Genomic DNA, 21,990 nt, shown 5'->3' with positions numbered 1-21,990 from the left:
GATCGTCGTACTTATCCGAATGACCTAAATGATATATATAGTTAAAGATAAAATTTGTATCTACAAGTTTACTGAAGACACTAATCCCAAATTAACAACATAACCCGTCCATAACAACCCCGAAAGATGCACACATAAACCTGCCAAATTTTCGGATAATTTCGTTTGCTGTCACAGTTTCGTTGGAAAATCATAACAAATCGTACAGTTATCCAAATTGTCCAAATAATACATCAAATGAAACCTGGAAGTTTAATCTACAAGTTTCATGAAGACACACAGCCTAAATTCTGACCCGAACATATCGAAAACAGTCCCGCAAGAAGGTACTCAAAACTGCCCTGTTTCCGGCAGATTACTGTCATCGGATTCGGACCTCTAAAACATGCATATTACATACTCTAATTCGATACAATTGAACACTTACTTATAGTTTACGATGTCCTCTACGAGTTTCCTGAAGGAATAATTCCCAAATTCTCATTATAAAGTACAATAAACTCTCGCATAAATTACGGGGTGTTACAATCTCCCCTCCTTAAAGGAATCTGGTCCCCAGATTCTCAACTAATACTCGGACACGGGAATAGTCTTCGATAATCATCTTCTTGCTAACTTGTGGCTTCTTCAACTTGGTAGTTTCTCCAAAATTCCTTTTATGTCTTTTTGTCGAGGAATTCGTCACCAAGAGGGATAACCCTTACGTGGTTAGTCTCTAGAAAGTTAGTTGGCGAAAATATGAACCTGTCTCTATTCCTATGATATGTTACCTTCAACACCTATGCAAATATTAGAACTAAATAAGATTCCGAACAGTAATATAGTCATACTACCATCCACTATATGACATAGTCAATTTCTTAAACATATACTAAGAATTGATTCTCGTGGCACTCTATTCAAATAATCACTGGGATCGTCGTACTTATCCGAATGACCTAAATGATATATATAGTTAAAGATAAAATTTGTATCTACAAGTTTACTGAAGACACTAATCCCAAATTAACAACATAACCCGTCCATAACAACCCCGAAAGATGCACACATAAACCTGCCAAATTTTCGGATAATTTCGTTTGCTGTCTTGAGCCGAATCGGCACGTTCCGGTCGTGCCTCTTGCTTGTTTCCGACCGAGTGGCCACTCGGGACGGAGTGGAGGGATAAGGATGTGATATGATTTTATTTGTTGGGAGTTACAAGGTTGGAGACCCCACCAAATATTGAACTCAAGCCGTACATGTTACACTCTTGTACATGTTACACTTCTGTTAATAAAATTCTTGTAAAGTCTCTCGTTATATGTTCTGTTCTGTTGATTCTCATCGTACTCATGGATCATATGTTTTTCACTAAGTCATTCGGACTTATTCGTTTCTCCTTTCTGATATTAATGCGCAGGTAAAAGAAAGACTTAGACCTAAATTTTCATACTAAGAGTTAAAGCTCATGTATGCCTCCGATTAGTCTCGTCGAGAGGCATCTCGATTTATGTTCCGTATAGAAATCCTTTGATCGAGAATTTTGTAATCGAGTAAGTGGTGTCAAAGTCGACTTGTAATAGAACCTCCTTTTGTAAACACGTTGATATAGATATTGCGGTTTAACATTTTGATCATCGAAATTTTGAGGAGCATATTTGGGGTCATTGAATGTACTGCATGTTGAGTGGTGTTCCGCCACGAGGTGCCTGCTACTCGGGGCGGGGCGCTACAGTTTCGCTTGGGCGATGTCAGTCGGAAGTTCCCCGCTTTTGAGATAGTTTGCGATGGGGGTGATCCAACAGGGTTCGCTCTCTTCAGCGCAATTCACTCCGTCGGTGGAGACTATTTCTGGTTGGGAAGTGGTGAGGAGGGTGATTTTCCGGCTTCCAATGCTTGCCATGGAACTACCAAGTCTAGCCAACTTGTCTGCATCAATGTTGTTGGCTCGTGGTACTTGCTTTATATCGTAGCTCTCCAATTTTGAGAGGAGGGTAAGTGCAAGAGCAAGGTACTTTGCCATGGATTCTTCTTTGGCTTCATAGGTCCCAAGGACTTGGTTGACCACTAACTGGGAGTCGCTGTGTATTATGAGTTTGCGAGCTCCAGCTGCTAAAGCGAGGCGGATACCGGCGATCAAAGCTTCATATTCGGCTTCGTTATTGGAGGCTTTGAAATCAAACCGTTGAGCATACTCGAATTCATCGCCATCTGGGCTTGTTAATACTATACCCGCGCCTCCTCCTGTAGCGGTAGATGATCCATCGACATTGATGGTCCAAGTGGGTATGGAGGTGCTCTCCTCCGATGTAGTCATCTCTACTACAAAGTCTGCTAGGATTTGAGCTTTGATGGCTGGGCGTGGTTTGAATTCAACCCCATATTCACTTAGCTCTATAGCCCATTTAGCTAATCGTCCGGAAGTCTCGGGACTTCTCAATATTTGTTTAAGGGGATAGTTGGTGAGAACTATCACCTGGTGTGACTGGAAGTATGGACGTAACTTTCTGGCTGCATTGATGAGGGCGAGAGCAAGTTTCTCCATATTGGTGTAACGGTGCTCTGGGCCTTGGAGAGCTCGGCTTATGTAATATATCGGTTGGTGACCTTTTTCAGCATCCCGAATGAGCACAACACAAATGGCATCAGCAGAAATAGCCAAATATAGGAAGAGAGTATCTCCTGGTCTGCATTCCCACAGACGACGCCAAAATGATGACGTAAAATATAAATCACCTAGTGTGTTGAAGCTGGGAGAGCAAAGTAGGTCACGTGCTCACGAGCTCGATAGTCCTGAGAACTTTAATTTACTCTAGGATCCTGCGCACAGAAAACACGTAATCTAAGCCGGGGGTTGATCCGGCGGAAACCCCTCCGACGCTCAAGTCAGACGTGAAGATAGTGGGTAAAATGAGGAGAGAATTCGAATAGAAGAATTGAGGGAATAATAATAACGTACCCTTATTAAATGAATTTAGGTTGTATTTATACTTTATTGATTGGGCCGAGATTAATTTATCAGGCCCAACTTTATTTGGGTGTGATTGGGCCTTCGTATAAATAGCTATTAAGTTGGGCCTGTGACCCATTAAATATGGGTCTATTGGGTTGGGCCAATAGGCATATCATAATATATAATAGTATAGTCTAACTTTTGAAATATCTTCAAAAACTTTAAACGCATCAGAAATCGGAACTTTATCGTAATACAAAATAAAAAATATTTTTGAAAAAATAAATAAACATATCGAAATTGGTAGAATTCGAAAATTTCATCTCCAATGACAGTTTTCATCGAGAATCCTCCGACGACATTGGCAAAATCCAAATATATTTCCCAATGCACAACATTGACTAGTCTAGTATACATTGTAATAATGCTAATAATTAAACTAGATTATTTAATTAGTGGAGATTAAATTCAAAGTACTCCCCTTATTTTTTGCACGAATATATATTCAATAAAATTCACCCAAATACAGCTTGCACAAAATTTGTAGCTATATCGAATTTAGCACATAAATAAGTTGCAGTATTTGTTACAGCGTATTATATCCTCCAAGTAACACATACACACGTAAGCAAAAGTGGCAGCTACAAGTGGGCCCCAGTAGTAGTTTCTTAGGGAAAGGTGGGATCAGAAAAGCGGCCCCAAAAGTCCGGTTCGTTGTGAAGCAGCCCCGGGTGACGTTAGCAAGGAGCCTGAACCTCGTGTCTTAGTAAGCGCCAAAAATCTCATCGCGTAGGCCCCCACTGCTTACGTGTCGACCGAACCTCATTCACATCGTTACCCCAAGTGACACGGAGAAAAGTATACAACCATTCCAATCCTTCGCCGCAAATGACATAATTGCCCTCTATTTCATGAATCGCCGGTCAAAAGAAAAAATATAATTCACACCCATATTTGTCTTTTATTAACAAGTTTTACATTTGGTAATGAGATAAAACATTTTCACATAAGCTTCTAATTTTAATGTTGGTGCCTGGTGGTTCAAGAAATAGTCTACTTCTTTTATGTGTGTATATATGCATATATAATGTGGTATTTCAAATTGAATGCGATCACTGGTCGTAGTATCTCATTGATCCAGATTATTGTATTGGCCGAATAACATATATACTTGCAATTGTGTCATGCTCGTGGAGCGGTACTACCATATCCTGGACGTACGTGGTCGATGTTATATTGAGATCAATTGTAGGAATTGCGTGTATGTAATTTGTTTGAATTACGCAGGGCTATAGTAGATTTAGAGTTTTATTCAATTTCTATGTACTTGGCTATAACATTATATGTCAATTATATATATTTAGGGGCATTTATATATAAGCCCATGTTGATGTGCTTATTAACAAACATGTCAACCCGAAAAATATATTTATATAAAAGAAGAAATGAGGCCCAAGGGTTCATAAAAGACAAAAATATTCCCTCAAAATTTCAATATTCTTCAATTTCAACCAACTTTGATTATGGTCGTTGTTGACTTTTCGGTTTTTTTTTTTTTTTTTTTTGATTTTTTTTCCTGCCACCGCGGGTCTTAAACGTTGAATACTACTTCCAATGAAAGAGAAAAAAATAAAGTCGAATATCATGGTCAAAATTGGTGAAAATGAAGTTAAGTAAGATTTACAATTATGAATTGAGTTTAAAAGGTTAGGACAATTTCGTCATTAAATATTATGGTTGCTTTTGTTTGTAATACATGTTGAGTGGGTGTGCTTATTTGTAAAAGAGAAAAAATATTTGAACCTACATTAATAAATAAGAGTGGTAAGGGAATTTTTCATAAAAAAAATCCTTATGTTTATTATTAACCTATTTACTTAATTAGTTTACCCGCAGTCAATTCTATATGTGCATTGGGTAAATCTACACTCTCGTATAATAGCTTGCAAATCGTACGAGATACGTAAATTACATTAGGATAATCATGTTTGACAATGTCGACCTAACAACCATTGACAAATGAATTCAAATTTAGATCCATTAATACAATCTCACTTACCCTAACCACTAGATCATCTCTTGCTGGACAACCTACCGACCTATTTGTATCATATGACCCATCGAATTGTAAACGTGTTTCTCCATTTTACCCTTGTGACAACCACATGCATACATAGTAGTACAAAATGGCACGTGCGGTAATTGATTAATTCCAAAAGTAGATTCTGATTAGTGGATAATTGGGACTTTGAACTACCGCCATTAATTTAATGTAATTCAAGTGAAGACAAAACAAAATAGATTAGTGATAATAATGGACACTTTGAATTAATTATGATCATTTAATTTTATTCAAATAAAGACAAAAAAGATGCCGTACGGAATGTATGTATGTATTTATGTATATATACATCGTATTCGTATGTATGTATATGTTTGAAGCACCCAAAGGTTTATTCCGTGGAGGATTCAATATTCCTATATTTTCAGTATGAACGAATAGATGAAAAATGAGTTTAGTTCGTATGGGCATATTTCAACGGTTGTCTTTTTGGATATGAACAAATTATTTTGTACTGTGGTGTTGGAATTGAATGAGTAGAAAAACATTATTGTTACCTAAAATTCACTATTTTCAAATATGTGACTATGGTACAATCTTTATTTTATATTTCGGCATTTATCCCAATGCGATGCACTAATAACATTTTTTTAAATTAGAGAATTAATAGACAAAAAAAAAGTTACAAAGATACAATCAAAGAAAGCGGAATAATAATAATAATAATAATAATAATAATAATAATTTTAACTTTAAAAAATTGTGGGGTGTTTTTTTCCATTTCTTTAGTGAAAACCGGGGTGTTAGTAAAATAGTTGAGAATTTTTTTTATGGAATAAGATAAGTTGTTGTGACATATATCATCTTTTGTTTATATTTATTTCAAATTGATAAAATATAAGCGTCAAAAGGAAGCAGATAAAAAAAAAAAAGATAAGATGGGGTGGAATATAAAAAATGAAAAAAAAAATTAAAAATTACAAAAATACCATTAGAGTCACTATAGCGTTAACTCTTTTTATATATAAGATACGTTGGATGTTGCTACTCAATTCAGTTTAGACATTCGATTGTTAAATCATCCTCAAAGAAGTATTCTAATTATGCTAGGCCATCTCTATTTTTTAGGCTTAATTAGTTCAAACTTCAAAACATTAAATGTCCAATACCAATATCACATAAGTAATTATCGTGTCTTTTTTTTTTTTTTTTGTTTTCTGACAGTTAAAGATAATTTTATTAATCGATATTCCGTTAGATGCAACGGGAGTTCAATACCCTTCAAAGAAACAGTACATGAAATTAGAGCAATACAATGAGCTAACAAATTTCCAGATCTCTTAATTAAGCGATCAAGAATTAAAACTTTCATCAATGTTGAGGCATTCCGCCACAAACGCTCCGAACGACGAGAATTTACACTCCCTGTTGCTAAGTGCATTTATCACTTGAAGACAATCCCCTTCAAATAACAATCGCCTAAGATTACCATTTTACCGTGTCACTATTCTATTTGTTGATTATTCACTATTTTCTAAATGCATATACGAGACTGATGTTGAAAGAATTCTACACAATTTGGTTTAAATTTAGAATTTTTAATAATTAGAAACTAGCTGAGAAAAAAAAATTACCATTAGGATAGCTTAGAATTATTCTAATATTTTTTTTTTAATTTTATATAAGATATAAGATAAGATAATAGTTGGACTATGAAATGTGTCTAATTTCTTATTACACTTGAATAGCAAATCTCCGATCTCCAATCAAAGACTCGTGCAATTTTGATAATTAACCCCGCGAATCAATCTCTTATATTTTTTTTTTCTTCGTTTTTTCGTAATAAAGGAACTCGCAATTAACCATATAAATGCACTGGATAAATCCTACACTCTCGTATAATAGCTTACAAACTATACGAGAGACGTAAGTTACACTAGACCCTCCTGCTGGACAATCTCTTATAATTCTACAATTATGTGTGAATGAATATATATAAATGTGAAGCTTAATAGTTCATACATGAGAATTTTCACCTAAATTTCACTGTACTAAAAAGATGTGCTGATGTGTCCAACCTCTGGCGCCAAATCCACGTGGCAATACTAAGAATTAACAGAAATTGACATTTTACCAAATTGAGTAGACATTTATTCTGTTTCAAATTAATTTTCATGTTATCCGACAAGACAATATTTATTTGTTAAATCACAAATCAAATCGAAAACTATTTTGCTAAATTGAGCAATAGTAAGAGTTTATTGTAATGATATTATTAAATAAATACACTTAAAACGAAACTATATATAGCTATAATTATATAACTGTGAGTTGTGAAAGAAACAATGTAAATGTAAATATATAATTTTATGTTGAGCTTACGAAATATTTATAATATTTTTATTAAAATTTGACGGATAGTACTCATAAATTTCACCTAAATCCTTATCTTTATTTATTAAATATATTTAAAAAAGAAAAATTGACATGACGTTGCTCGAAATAAATTGTACTTCGATAAAATTTTAAAGCTTGATCCAACTTTTTCTTATTTAATTTCTTTATGTGATTGATGCTTTTGTTTTTAACATTAACAAAGGAATATGAATTACGAATCGTAAAACAATCACTGCGAATTGCATAAAGTCGCAATAAATCGTCAAAAAATCGACAAGTCACGTCGAATCAAAATTTTCTTAAGCTGAACACTCGAATTGAATCGACAAAATGAAGATCCTTCTATCTCATATCTTGTTAAAGAATACGTAGAACAAAAAATAGTCAATTAATTTAGTCGACTACTTCGTCAATAGATGTCTAAAAATATGAAAAATAATCAGTCGGTCATAATTATTGACTAAGTAGTCGACTTAGTTAACCACTTCGCCAGTAGATATCAAGAAATGTGTAGAAAAACATAGTCAATTAACTAACAAAATTAGCTTTGTAAGTTAATGAATTGTTTAATAGCCGAGAACGCGGAATTAATTATAATCATCCGTCGCAATTAGTGAATTACAACCCTATTGTGCACAATCAATTCAACATATGCATATGCATAAATCATTAACGATCAAATTTAGATAATAGCTACCCAAAGAATGTAGGTTTATCTGTATATTCTATATTCACGCAAAATACACCGAATCCGATAAAAGTAACTCACATTTCTAATTATCCAAGCAATTTGTCAATTACTTCAACATAACATATCAAAAATTGGCCAAAGTCATGAATAAATTGAAACAAAGTAGAGGAAATAAACTATTCACAAAAATTGGATAAATAGGAAATTCAATTTAACAATTCCCACAAATTTATTTAAATTACAAGCTTGATTACGAAGAAATCAAGTTCCTACAATTGGAAATACTTGGTTAATTTTTTAGCGTGTGGAATCATTTCTAAATAAAAAAAAAAAAAAAAAATTAGAATCTTGAATTTCCGGCCCCTACTTTCTTAAATTGTAATCGGATTTGAATTAGAAAAAAATAAAAGGATTTAAGTGTAATTAAAACTAGTTCCAAAACTGTAACTATCCCTATATAATTGCACTAGTAAATTTCAGTTCCCATCATCAAAAACTAGTTCCATTGGGAAAGTTAGCAAGGACACCCATTTATGAAAGGGATAATTAGCAAGACCTCACTCATCTAGGAAATGTAGTTAAGAAAACACCCCCTTCTAAAAATAATTAGAGAAAACCCCTTAGTTAATATTCCACCCAAATACTATTTTCATAATTCCAAAACTACCCTTAATTGTTCAATATACTCTCTCAAAACCCTATCTCATTTTTCATTTACTATTTTCCTTTCTCGTTGTTCGTTTCTATCTTTTTCTCTATTCTCTGTTCTTTCTTCTTTGTTTTGTTTTTTTTTGTTTTCTCCGACAAATCTTCTCCTCGCCGCCGCCAGTCTAACCGTCGGCGCCTATCAACAGAAAACCTCGTATCGAACTCGTTGAAGCAAAGGCCAGGAGTTCTGGTTAAGTCAACCGCGAAGCAAACGCCGATCCCCAACGGCGATCCGTCGTGCGTGAGAGTCGAAGGGGTGCTAACGGAAGATAATTTCACCACAGTTCTCGCTACCTCGACGAGTACATGCTTCTGATTTCTGGCCAATTCCAAATGGGGCGGATCTGAAACTGACCCTTTCAGAGGTTGGATACAAAATCTGCTGGGTTTTATGGGCTTTGAAGAAGGCAAGTCAGAGTGAAGTTGAGGGTTGGGGGAAATGGGCGGCGGAGAGAATTGATGGTGAGAGATTCGAGGTTGGAGAATGGGGTGTGTTGAGTTATTTGACTGTTTGAAGAGTTTGTTGAATTTTGTGGGCAGAGGCAGGAGGAGAGGTAGTGAGAGAAGAAGAAGATGATGATGACCACAAAAATTTATAATTCAATGTGGACGCTTAATCGACTATGTACGTGTTCAATAGTCGATTAAGTTAATCGACTATGCTCTGGTAGTCGATTAAGGTTAATTTTTCTTTTTTTTTTTGAATTTTTTGTTTATTGATTCCAAGTATATAAATCAATTATAATGTTTGTATATTTTTTGTCTTTTGTAAAATATAGTTGATTTTGCATTTTTTCGCAGTTTTGATTTGTTATGTTTAGTAGCAGATTCTTAATCGACTATGCTTCATCATAGTCAATTAATATACCTGATATAAAAAAATAAACTAAAAAATAAATTAAAAAACAAAAAAAATAATTAAAAAATTAAAGAATTTCCTTAATCGACTATGAAGCATAGTCGATTAAGACTAATCGACTATGCTTCATAGTCGATTAAAAAAACGGACAAAAAATTAAAAAAATCGCTGAGCGCGTGACCCAGTGATGAGGTGACGGGCGGGGGTAAAGCTGGAAAACATAATGGCTGAAAATGGGTGTGGGCTTTTCTCAAATGAACTAAAATATTTTGGGTCTCCCTCCATTAAAAAAAGTAGTGAGGGGGTTTCCTCAAAGAACCCCTTTATGAAATGTCCCAAAAATAATTAGAGAAAATCCCTTCCTCTTTAAGATGGGTTGGTATTTTACATAATTTTATTTCAGCCAGTGGAGGCAAACAAAGAAGAGCCACTCGATGAGAAATCTTATAAGGCCCCGTTTGGTTGCCAAGATAAGACATGATTAACTAAATAGTTGGACTTAATTTGATGTTTGGTGTCCTCAATAAATTGTCGGGTCGACCCGCCAAAATTATATAATCATGGTTTAATTTGCCTTATCTTGGCTTATCTTGTCGTCTAATGAGTTTTTTTTTGTTGGACGTTCCAAGCTCTAATAAAATAAGTGGGTCTCATTAGATTATTTAATCTTATCTTGGCTAATCTTATCTTGCCAACCAAACGGGGCCTAAGCATATTATTCTCATCACTATTTTCTTCACGGGAAGCCAATTTTCCGTTGCATTTGGTTACTAAATTTTTGGGCTTCTTTAGGTCAACAAAGAGCTCATTGCCTTTGCCTATGCGTATGGTTAGGTGGCCTCGTGGACTTCCTCCCATGGGATATGAAACGATTGCATATCGTGTTTCTATGCTCCTTGTTTTTTCAATGGAATTAAAAAAGAATTAAATCGCTTATTAAGCTCTGATGGTGTGGTCTGGCGACATCGTGGTGACGATGGAGAGCATGTTTAGGATTTTTCGATAGATTGGGCGGATGACTGAGCGGTAGAAAAATCCGCGTAGGCTGGATCTTCAGTCGACTATGTTCAATAGTCAATTAAGGCTAATCGACTTTAATTTTTTATCTTTTTTTTTGTTTGTTTTTTGTTTTTTGATTCCGATTTGTATGAATCAACTATTTTTGCCTATTTTTTGTTTTGTAAAATATAGTTGATTTTGCATTTTTTTGCAGTTGTGATTTGTTATTTTTAGTTGCAGATTCTTAATCGACTATGCTTTATCATAGTCGATTAAGCTTATCGACTATGCTCTAGTGGTCGATTAAGGTGGATTGACTCCAATTTTTTTTATTTTTATTTTTATTTTTTGTTTATTAATTCCAATTGTATAAATCAATTATAATGTTTGTATATTTTTTGTATTTGTAAAATATAGTTGATTTTACATTTTTTTGCAGTTGTGATTTGTTATTTTTAGTAGCAGATTCTTAATTGACTATACTTCATCATAGTCGATTAATATACATGATGTAGAAAAAAAATATTAATAAATAACAAAATAAAAAAAAAATTAAAGAATTTCTTTAATCGACTATGCGTCATAGTCGATTTACTGCTTCATAGTCGATTAATTAAACTGATACATAAAAGGGGAAAAAACTAACGTTGATGACCAGCGCACAGTGATGATGTGGCGAGCAACGACACAGCTGGAAAACATAATAGCTGAAAATGGGTGTGGACATTTCTCAAACTGATACATAAAAGAAGAGAAATATTTTAGACAAAAGAAATAATGGGGAATTTCCTCAAAGTGCCCCAGTTCCATTATCAACTATATCGTGTGATAGGTAATTGGGTCCTTATACGATATCGGGTTTTAAACTAAAAACTAAGCAAAAAAGATATACTTTGATCAATAATATATCAAGATCAATCAAATTCATTCAAAATGATCATGATTCATGCTATTAGCTATTACAAATAGTAGGGGGAGTGTCAAAATTCGAACACTAAATATTTATTTTAATAATACAATGGTAGGTACTAATTCTTCTAATTTTATAGTAATCAATTAACTAATGAGATTAATATGATCTTACAATGTGATATTGAATTAAAAGAAGAAGGTCAATGATTAAGGTCATATTTTTCGATGATGCAACTCTTGAATTCAATCCCCTGGCACAAAAATAAGACTGATCAATAAATAATAATAATAAATAAATAAAAAAGACTCAATAAAACAAGAGAAATTATCAGTTAGCCACCAACTTGATCACTCATATGTCATCAAACCTCAACGCTAGCAATTGACAACTCATTCGTATAATCTTAATTATAAAAAAAATCATCATTTAAAATAATATTAGCTATATTGCAATTGCTACAATGGATCAAATACGCTGTGTAGCATATATTTATAAATATACATACAAGATAACAATTCCATTTTCCACCATTGAAATGTGGTATTTTGGCAATTTACAACCTCGAAATATAATAAATCATTCACAATGCACCCTGAATTGAATATTTAAGACTTAATGAGGTAATTTCATTTTTTATTAGGTTTTTTTTTTCTTTTCATTTTAGGGTGCAAATAACGAATTAAATTATCATTTTATTCCACCTCAAATATAATTCCGAGCGTACAAAATGCGGAAAAGACAAAAAATGACAAAGAATTACTGATAAAACTATATTAACTTACGAAAAAAAGAAAGAAAATTCGACTAAATTATTCGATTGAAGGATTTTTATTTTATAATTAGTGAAAATGTTTGGTAAAAATCTTTGGAAGAAAATATAATTTTCAAATAACTTGATACCTAAATAGCTGAATGATATTTTTTGTAAAAAAAAAAACAGTATGTTGATGAGATGTATTTTTATTTTTGAACTTTGTAATTTTGAAATGATCGATGAATAAAAAACTTGATTAGACATTTGACATCCTAAAAAAATAGCACTAAAAATTTAAAAACAATATTAAATTATTTTCATTAGCTTTAAAAATTCATTCAGGTGCATTATGCATGATTTATTGTGTTTCAAGGGTGCACCATACATGTTTCATTGTCTTTCGAGAGTGCAATACATGATTTATTGTGTTTCAATGGTGCATTATTCATGTTTTATTGTGTTTCAAGGATGCAAAGTGCTATAAAAATAATTCGAGTGTGCAAATTGTCAAAATGTTATATTTCAAGGGTGCAAAGTGGGATTAAGCCCATATAAATTGTATATGAAACATACATTAAGGCTTCGTTTGGTTGCCAAGACAAGTCATGATTAATTAAATAGTTGGACTTTATTTGATATTTGGTATCCCCAATATATTATTTGGTCGACCCGCCAAAATTATATAATCATGTCTTATCTTGACTTATCTTACCTTCTACAGAATTTTTTTTTGTTGGATGTTGCAAGCTTCAATAAAATAATTGAGTTTCATTAGATTATTTAATCTTATCTTGGGTAATCTTATCTTGTCAACCAAATGAGGCGTACTCAGACGTACAATTGAATATCACCTCATTAACTTCACTACACATAAAATAAACCCATAACATAACATAAGAAAAAGAAAAAAGAAAAAAAAAAAAAAACAAACAAACCATAAACTAATAAGTGATACAAGTAACTTTTCATGTCATATCCTCAAACCATAAATCTTTTAGAAATTCTATGCACACACAATCATTGTCCTCATATCACACTATTAAATAAAAAAAAAAAATTATAGCTCTATAATTTTCTACCTCCTTAAAATTTTCTATCATTAATTTTTTTTCTTCTTTTTTCTTTGTTTAATAATAATAAGAAATATCTATATAAAATAAATAAATAAAAAATTCTTAATACCGCCACATAGAGTCCAAATCCTGTGGCCCAATTGCATCAGCATCTTCTTCATCTTCTCCAGATACCTTATTCTCAGTTCCCATTGGACTCTCTTCTGAATAATTGGCAAACCGGGTCCTCGGATCCGAACCCGAACCCGGATACTGCAACCCGGTCTGAACCGGGTACTGGTACTGGGCCCAGCTGGGAAATGTCTGAAACGAATCCATCGGATTGGAAGAACAAGAAGATGGGAAAATCGGGTTGTTGAGTATATCCGCCATGAAATTCTCGTGCACTGCTTCTCCGCCGACTGCGGCGGAGAAGCAGTGCACGAGGCCCGGCGGCTCGCCGCCGCCGGGCCTCACTGCTGGATCCATCAATGGCGGAAGTGTCGAAGAATTATCGAATAATTGATTGTTATTCATCAGCCCTGATATGTGCACTTTCTTCCCACCAATTGCCTTCTGAAACACTCTGCTAATCACCCAATCGCTCTACCCAGAAATAAAAAAAAAAAAAAAAATTAATTAATTTGATCATCAATTAATTGAATTAATTTGAATTAATAATTAATTAATTAATTAAATTACCTTGGATGATTTGGGGAGGTTAAGAATGGAGAAATTGCCTTCCAATCTGTATTCATGAGAAACCCAATTGGATTTCTCACCTTTGGGAGCTCTGCCTTTGTAGAAAACTAGGGTTTTCTTCATTCCGACGAGCGATTTTCCCCGGAAAATCTCTTTGTCTTTTCCGGTGGCTTTCCAGTACCCTTCCGCCGTGGCTCGGTTCGTTCGCTGCCCGGTCGGGTATTTTTTATCCCGTATACAAAAAAAATACCACTCCTTCTCCCCAAGTTTTGCTCTCCCTTTATAAATGATCAACCAAACAAGTAAATAAATAAAATGAATTAATGAAAGAAGAAGAAAAAGAAGAAAAAAAAAAGTAGTTACAAGGCAATTCCCATGGTTCAACTTTGTTCATATCCACTTCCCCAATAGCAATACAAGAAAACCGACTATCGACAACTTTCTTCGACAGATACTGAGTAATCAGTTCTTCGTCCGTCGGGTGGAATCGAAAACCGGGAGGCAAATTTATTAGACCGTCGTCGCTTTTCACTTCTCCATGATTTCGGTTATCCATCATCGATGTTTTTTCGTTTTCGAGAAAAAACGAAGAAAGGATAATAATCGGTGTATACGATTAGAATCCAGAAATGGAAAAAAGGGGTTGTAGACAAAACAGAAAAGAGGGAAAAAAGTATACCAAATCAAGAAAATATTATGAGGTTAGAGAAACAGAATAAGAAGAAGAAGAAGAAAAAAAAGCTAAGGGAAAGTGAGAAATTTTAGAAAGAGAAAAACAACATGAGGATCATAAGGCAAATAAATACTTTTAAAAGAAACGTGGTTTGTAAGCAATTGGACAAGGTGGTTTCAGCCTCCTTATGAGCTTTGAACAAATCCATCACACCTTAAAAAAAAAAAACAATTGACCAAATGCAGCTCACACCACCAAAATTACTATTTTGCCATGCATATATTTATATATGTTGAATTCACACTAAAATTCAATGTTTTTCTTTTTTAACTTGTACCTACAAAACATAACTTGTTTGATGATAAAAATGTGTTATGTTTTGACCTATGACATTCTCTTGCACTTAGCACACATATTTATAGTGGTCTCGCTCGGTCGCGGATTTCGATTGCTCGAATTTGCTTTTTGCGATTTTTGATATTTGGTTACTCCGTGGTGGTTAGGATTGTAGGAATACACGATCTGGAACTCGTGATAATTTAATATTCTGTTAATCCGCCAATCACTTTACTTGCACTTTTTATTGAAGTAATAGTAATCGCAATATTTCCTTTTTGACTAATCGTTCGAATGTGATTTTAGGATTTTAGATATTTAATTGTGGTCTAGTAATATTAATTTGGAAAATAAACACGTCATTGTTGATGTAAGAGTGACGTAGCTAGTGGAGAAAGAGCGTAAATATTCAAACATCTCGAGTTCGAATCCCATTGCCAACATTTTCTGGCCCAAACTTATCACGTATGGCGGCTGATGTCTAGTGTGATTTACATCTCTTTTTGTGGTTCGCAAACTATTAATGCTGAGAGCGCATGTTTATTCAATGCATTTATATCGTTCACTACGGATTCCTTCTTCATAAAACATACAAATGTTATTTTATCAATACAACCTTCTGTTGGACTATTTTTTTTTTTCAGTGAAAGAATCAGCAACAATTATACAAATGTATTAAATAAAATTTTATTATCGTGCAATATTTTGCATGTGTTGGACTTTTTTGTGAATCAGTAGTTGTTGAAATACTTCTTTTTTAGTCTAATCTTTTCCAATTTGATATGTTCTTAGGATGTTAGATATTCGATTTTGGAATGCTATTTGCAGAGGGCCATGTGTTATTACAAGAGACTTTTAATATAATTCTTAAAACCCTTTAAAAATATATATTTTATTAATTATTGATAGTAACTTCTTGTAGTGGGGGGGTGTCTAGAAGTAATACTAAAATTTTTTCACTTCAATATCATCAAGTTTAATAACATATTTTAAGTAGATTTTTACATTTTTTTCTTATATTAATACAACAAATAATTTTTTTAATAGCAAAGTACTAAAATATCCCTCATCAAACACAATACAATTTATACAAAAAAAAATATTTTTTTCCTCATTTCAATATCAAAAATAAAAAAAATAAAAAAAACTCTCTTCTTCTCCCCCAAACCAAACCAAAACCCAAACCCAAACCCTCTCTTTTTCTCACCCGAACCCAAACCCAAACCCAAACCCAAACCCAAACCCGACCCTCTCTTCTTCTTCATTTTCTTACAAACTCTCCAAAAAATCTCAAAATTCAAATAAAATCAAAACCTCACAAAACTTATAAAATGGAGTCACAAGACAATAAAATGGTGGTTTACATGGAATGATAACTCATTAAAGTATGTATTCATGTCTTTTTTGAGCTTCAAAGTCGATTTTTTAGGTTTTTTTTTGAAATTCGCCTAAAATTTTCAACACATACAGGTCGAATTTTTTATCAATTTTCAACACCAACTTGTCAAAAATTGTATTTAAAAAAAAATCAATTTTGACACATACGTGTCGAAATTTCGACATGTATGTGTCAAAAAAAAAAACATTGCTACAAAATTTTTTTTGCAGTGTTTTTTTCGACATTTTGAAAAATTTCGACATGTATGAGTCGAATTTGGTTTTTTTTATTTATATTTTTTTATTTATGTTTAATACAATTTTCGACAAGTTGGTGTCAAAAATTGACCAAAAATTCGACCTTTATGTGTCGAAAATCTATGGCGGGTTTAGAAAAAAAATCTTTAAAATTGGCTTTTAAGCTCAAAAAGACATTGATACATATCTTAAAGGGGTTCTCCTTGCTCGTAAACTACTATTTTATTGTCATTTCACTCCATTTTGCCAGTTGTATAAGATTTTGATTTCTTTAGTTTTAAGATTTTTTAGGAAGGAGGAGGAGGAGGAAGTAAGGGGTTTGTAAAGATGGTGATGTGCGTGAGAGGATTTGTGTGTTTGGTATTGAAGAAAAAAAAAGAGATTTTGTAATGTATTTTTGGTTTTGATTTTCATTAAGGGTATTTATGTCACTAACTATTTATTATTTAATTATTTTTAGGTGGTATTAAAGTAAGAAAATTTTAGTATTAATTCTATACATAATTATAATATGTATCTTACGTCACATAATATTTTTATAAAAAAAATAAATAAAAACAATTTGGCCATTTCCTTGAGTTCTTTGCTGTTCGAGATGAACTCAACATTAGTTTGTTGAGTTTGTGTTGATCAACATGATAACAATGCACTGGGTTCGTGTGGAACAACACGAACCCATCCTTTTATTCTTTAATTAAAAATTGAATAAGTATAATGTGAAACTACTTAAATAAATATAATTGTATATTATACAAACTTCATTTGATTGATATTTATTTTATTAAAGGGACTATTAGTGAAAACCCCCTCAAGCATTTTTTTAATAATAATGGATCTAGTCACTTATTCTTTATTAGTGATAAACCCATCTTTTATTTATTATCAAATTTACCCTTTTCTACTATTTGTTGCACATACCTTTTTTTTATTTCTTTTCTATTTTCCATTTTAATTTTCGTTCTGTTTATTTAAAAAAATAGTTTTTGAAATAATTTTTATAAATAATTTTTAATAACTAAAAAATAATATTATTTTCAACAATTTTTAGTTTCGTTTCTCCAAAATCAACTATAATATTTTCGAAATCGACTAAAATTTTTCTGAAAATCAACCAAAAGATTCGTTTTTTTTTTCATATCATTTATTTTGAATCCAAAACGAATTTTTTCCCAACTAATTTACCAAATTGACAAATTACTACATATTATTGAAATAACTATAAAAAATCAAAATCAACTAATTTTTTTAATTCATATTTTTTTATTTTTCCAGCAGGTCATATAATTGGATACGAAAATAAAAAATCAAAATCAACTACCAAAAACTTGAAAATCAACCAAAAAAGTCGAAAACAGCTGAAACTATCAAAAACAACTAAAAGAAATAGTAGGATAACGAAAACAGCTATAAAAAATAGCCGAATAACAAAACAACTATTTGCTGTAAAAATACCTAACATCAAAAGCATAAAAAAAAAAATCGAAAAAATCAGAACTATGGCGACGACAGGGCAGATGCGGGGGCAACAAAGTCTCTATATCGGCGGTGGAGTTGAGGGGTGGAGGTAGGGAGGGATTTTTGAGTTTTTGATGTCGTCTTCTACAACTAAATCGAGATCAGAGCGATGGCAGCGGCGGCGGGACGAGAACTTCAGATCTGGCGGCTTGGACATCAATATTGAGGGAGTGGAGAGCGATACGAGCGCGTCCTTGAGGCTGTTCCTAAAGTCATCGGCTCATGCTATGCTTTTCAATGGTGGGTGGTGGAGGCTATGATGGAGTGATTCTTTCCTTCACCATGGATTTATTCAGGAGAGAGAAAATAGACGGAATGGTGCATGGAGAGAATGATAGAAATCAGAGAAAAGAAGATGGAGGCGGTTGAATGGCGTAAAAAATTTAGGGCAGATGTGAAATAATATAGCATTAAGGGCAAATTAGATATTATTCATAGCAATTTTAAAAAGAATAATTAAATTTAATAATTAAGGGGGGTTTGACTAATATTGAAAAATGAGTTATATCAACCCTAATATATGTAAATGATGTGGGGGGTTTTCACTAATTATCCCTTTATTAAAATATAAAAATATGAGTACTTATATTTAAACATCACATAGGAGAGATGGACCGACTAGGGATGTGAACGAGCCGAGCTAGCCTATTTTGGCAGGCTCGAGCTCGACTCGAGCTTTAAATAATAATAATAATAATAATAATAATAATAATAATAATAATAATAATAATAATAATAATAATAATAATAATAATAATAATAATAATAATAATAATAATAATAATAATAATAATAATAATAATAATAATAATAATAATAATAATAATAATAATAATAATAATAATAATAATAATAATAATAATAATAATAATAATAATAATAATAATAATAACATTTTTTATTGTATAGTAGATAAAACAAAAATAATAAGAAGCTCGCGAGCGAACAATTATAATTAAACTCGAGCTCGAGCTCGGACAAAACCGAGCTTGAGTTCAAGCTTTTGTCGAATCAATTTGTCGAGTTCACGAGCCGCCTTAACTCGTTTACCACCCCTAAGACTAGGGGTGGTAAACGAGCCGAGCCGGCTCGCGAACTCGACGAGCCGGCTCGAAAAAAGCTCGAACTCGAGCTCGGGTTTTTCGAGCTCAAGCTCGAGCTCACGAGCTCGAGCTCAAAATTAGTTGTTCGTCAGCTCGCGAGCCGGCTCGCGAGCTGCCTTCTATTTTTTTTTTTTTTTTTTTTTTTTTTTACATATATATATATATATATATATATATATATATATATATATATATATATATATATATTATTCTTATTCTTATTATTATTATTATTATTAACTAAATAGTAAATAGTCTATAATAATAAATATATCTAGTATTTAAATAGAAACAAATCTATATTACTTAAATAATTCATAATAATATAAAATATTATAATAATAATAATAGAAAAAATAAAAAATATATATAACTAGAGTTCATTATTTATTTTATAATTTTTTTTTTATTTTTCTATGAATAATTTTTAATAAAAAATAAAATGATTTTAATAAAAAAATTAAATAATAATTAAAAAAAAAAAAATTAAATTAAGCCTGAGCTCGAGCTCGAGCTCGAGCCAAAAAAAACTGGCTCGATGAGCTCGAGCTCGAGCTCGAGCTCGGGAACATGGACTCGAGCTCGAGCTCGAGCTGGCCAAAAGAGCCGAGCTCGGCTCGAGCTCGGCTCGTTCCCACCCCTACCTAAGACTGACGACGTTTCGGGAGGGTTGGCCGACGGAAGGGTCGAGGAGTAGGCATCAGTATTTTTTTTAAAGTCTTCTTCACTTGCTATTTTTTTTAGGTGAAAACTATATAATGGGAGTAGGGGTGAAAATTGAAATATAGAATTTCAATCCCATTGTTTTTGGAACAATATTTTTCATTACGAATTTCGAATTGGTTTTCATTCTTCTAAGAACGAAGTTGGATTACATATTAGATTACAATTGCAATACTAAATTTTAATTTTTGAAAATATTTCTATCTTTTTTTATTTGTCAAAAATTACACTTACAATATAAGTATTATTATGTTTTTCATACTACAAGTGACTGTGAAAATGGAATTTTGAAATTTCACCAATTTCAATCCAATTTTTTTTAAATTTTGGACAATTTTTTTCATTCCAATTTTTGATTGTTTATTTCAGAACTCCGAAAACTGGAATTTTTTTTTCTGTGATAGTGCCTACTCCGATTCGATCTGTCCGATTTCCACTATACGTAATAACATTGCTAAACAATAAGATATCAAATTCTGATTTCTTATAATGATTAATCCTATTTTTATTTATATTAATCTCATCAAAATTATATTGCTCAAAATTTTAAAATGATATCTATATAATATATAAAAGTTGAATTGCACACCTAATTGATTGACATTTGTCAATTTCAATTGGTGACATGTATTCAATTTCATCCTATGTGGCAAATTAATTGGTGAAAATAAATTATCAAAAAACATGTCACCATTTTCCAAAATTAAAAAGATATTTAATTATTCAATTATATATTTATATCATACCATTTATAAAATGATCTAAATATATCAATTTTCTTGAAAACTCTAAATAGTTTTATTTTTTAATTTAAGTTCAATAGTAATTAATTCAAATTTATTTAAATTCAATTTAAAATCTTCACTTCTTATAATTGTATGATTGATGGTGTTACGAAAATTTTGTATTTTAATTCATAAACTTGGATTTATATAAAAAAAATATTGCAGAATAAATCATTTGATATATACATTTTACATGAACATGACCAGAGAACATGTTTATCATTTTTACTAATTTAATATTATATTCGTAATTACCAAAATTTCCTTGATGTTTGTTTTCGTCTTACATCGACCCCTTACGGTAAGATTTTTCACGGAAATTTTTTTATTATGTTGAATATTCCCCGAAAAATGCAGATTCCTGCACACGACATTTGTTTATGGTACTTTTTGAAGACAAAAATTACCCTGAGGGGTACTTTACACGAAATATTTATTCTTTTTAAATAACATTTTCACAACTTTTTAGTATTACTATTACCTCCCCTAAGGGTAATTTTTGTATTTAAAAAGTAAGATAAAAGAAATGTCATATTTGCAAGGGTACACTCCACAATTTTTGGGATATTACATGGAATAAAAAAAGATTCCGTAATAAACACACCATAAGGGGGTTGTGTAAGACATAAACAAACATCTGGGGGATTTTGGTAATTACCGATAAGTGGAGGTGATTTCCGTAATTTAGCCTAAGTTCATGAGGATTTTTGTAATTTATCCTACTAACAACGATTATCGTTATTTTCACGTCTTAATGTTTGCTTATACCCTTATATTATTTTAAATAATTTTATTTCAGTTTGATAATATAATTAAATATTAATTTATAATATATTTAATATGTGTTTTTTGATGTTTCAGGTACTACACATAAGGAATTTGATATAAAAGTGCGAGATTGAATAGAATTTTTTTGATACAAAATAATAGATAATTGCAAAACATTGATGCAAAATCATAATTAGAATTGTGATTAGTATTAGCTTTAGAATTAGGATTATAATTAATATTCTTTGAATTAGTATTTGTATTAATACTAGGATTAGGATTCGGATTAATATAGTATTATAATTAATATTAGGATTATGATTATGATTAATATTAGTATTAGAATTATAATTAAGATTATGATTATTGATTCGTACTAC

The 21,990-nt window shown here is 31.9% G+C and overlaps 2 protein-coding genes across 2 annotated transcripts; both read right to left on the bottom strand.

Annotated features, from left to right (window-relative positions):
• Positions 1-1,711: 1,711 nt before the first annotated feature.
• LOC148767914 (uncharacterized) lies at positions 1,712-2,527 on the bottom strand. The gene has a single exon (XM_088822686.1). The coding sequence runs from the start codon at positions 2,525-2,527 to the stop codon at positions 1,712-1,714; it is 816 nt and encodes a 271-aa protein (XP_088678812.1).
• Positions 2,528-13,235: 10,708 nt separating this feature from the next.
• LOC105959705 (NAC domain-containing protein 92) lies at positions 13,236-15,048 on the bottom strand. Its single transcript, XM_012983842.2, has 3 exons — positions 14,436-15,048; positions 14,073-14,350; positions 13,236-13,976 (listed from the first exon to the last, which is right to left on the bottom strand). Exons 1-3 carry the CDS (start codon positions 14,629-14,631, stop codon positions 13,494-13,496), a joined length of 957 nt encoding a protein of 318 aa, XP_012839296.2. The 5' UTR covers positions 14,632-15,048; the 3' UTR covers positions 13,236-13,493.
• Positions 15,049-21,990: the final 6,942 nt, after the last annotated feature.

This window comes from Erythranthe guttata, chromosome 9 (assembly GCF_056151865.1).
Source record: "Erythranthe guttata isolate IM_541 chromosome 9, IM_541, whole genome shotgun sequence".
Lineage (NCBI taxonomy): Eukaryota > Viridiplantae > Streptophyta > Magnoliopsida > Lamiales > Phrymaceae > Erythranthe > Erythranthe guttata.
Note: the sequence above shows the minus strand (reverse complement) of the source record. Positions and strands in the feature narration are given on the sequence as shown.

What these genes read in the sequence shown, in the direction of transcription:
- LOC148767914 (XM_088822686.1), bottom strand. Translation starts at nt 2,527, where the DNA reads ATGGAGAAACTTGCTCTCGCCCTCATCAATGCAGCCAGAAAGTTACGT.
- LOC105959705 (XM_012983842.2), bottom strand. Translation starts at nt 14,631, where the DNA reads ATGATGGATAACCGAAATCATGGAGAAGTGAAAAGCGACGACGGTCTA. An exon ending in TGAACCATGGGAATTGCCTT is followed by an intron (nt 14,351 to 14,435) that starts GTAACTACTTTT and finishes TCATTTATAAAG; the next exon opens with GGAGAGCAAAACTTGGGGAG. An exon ending in ACCTCCCCAAATCATCCAAG is followed by an intron (nt 13,977 to 14,072) that starts GTAATTTAATTA and finishes ATTTCTGGGTAG; the next exon opens with AGCGATTGGGTGATTAGCAG.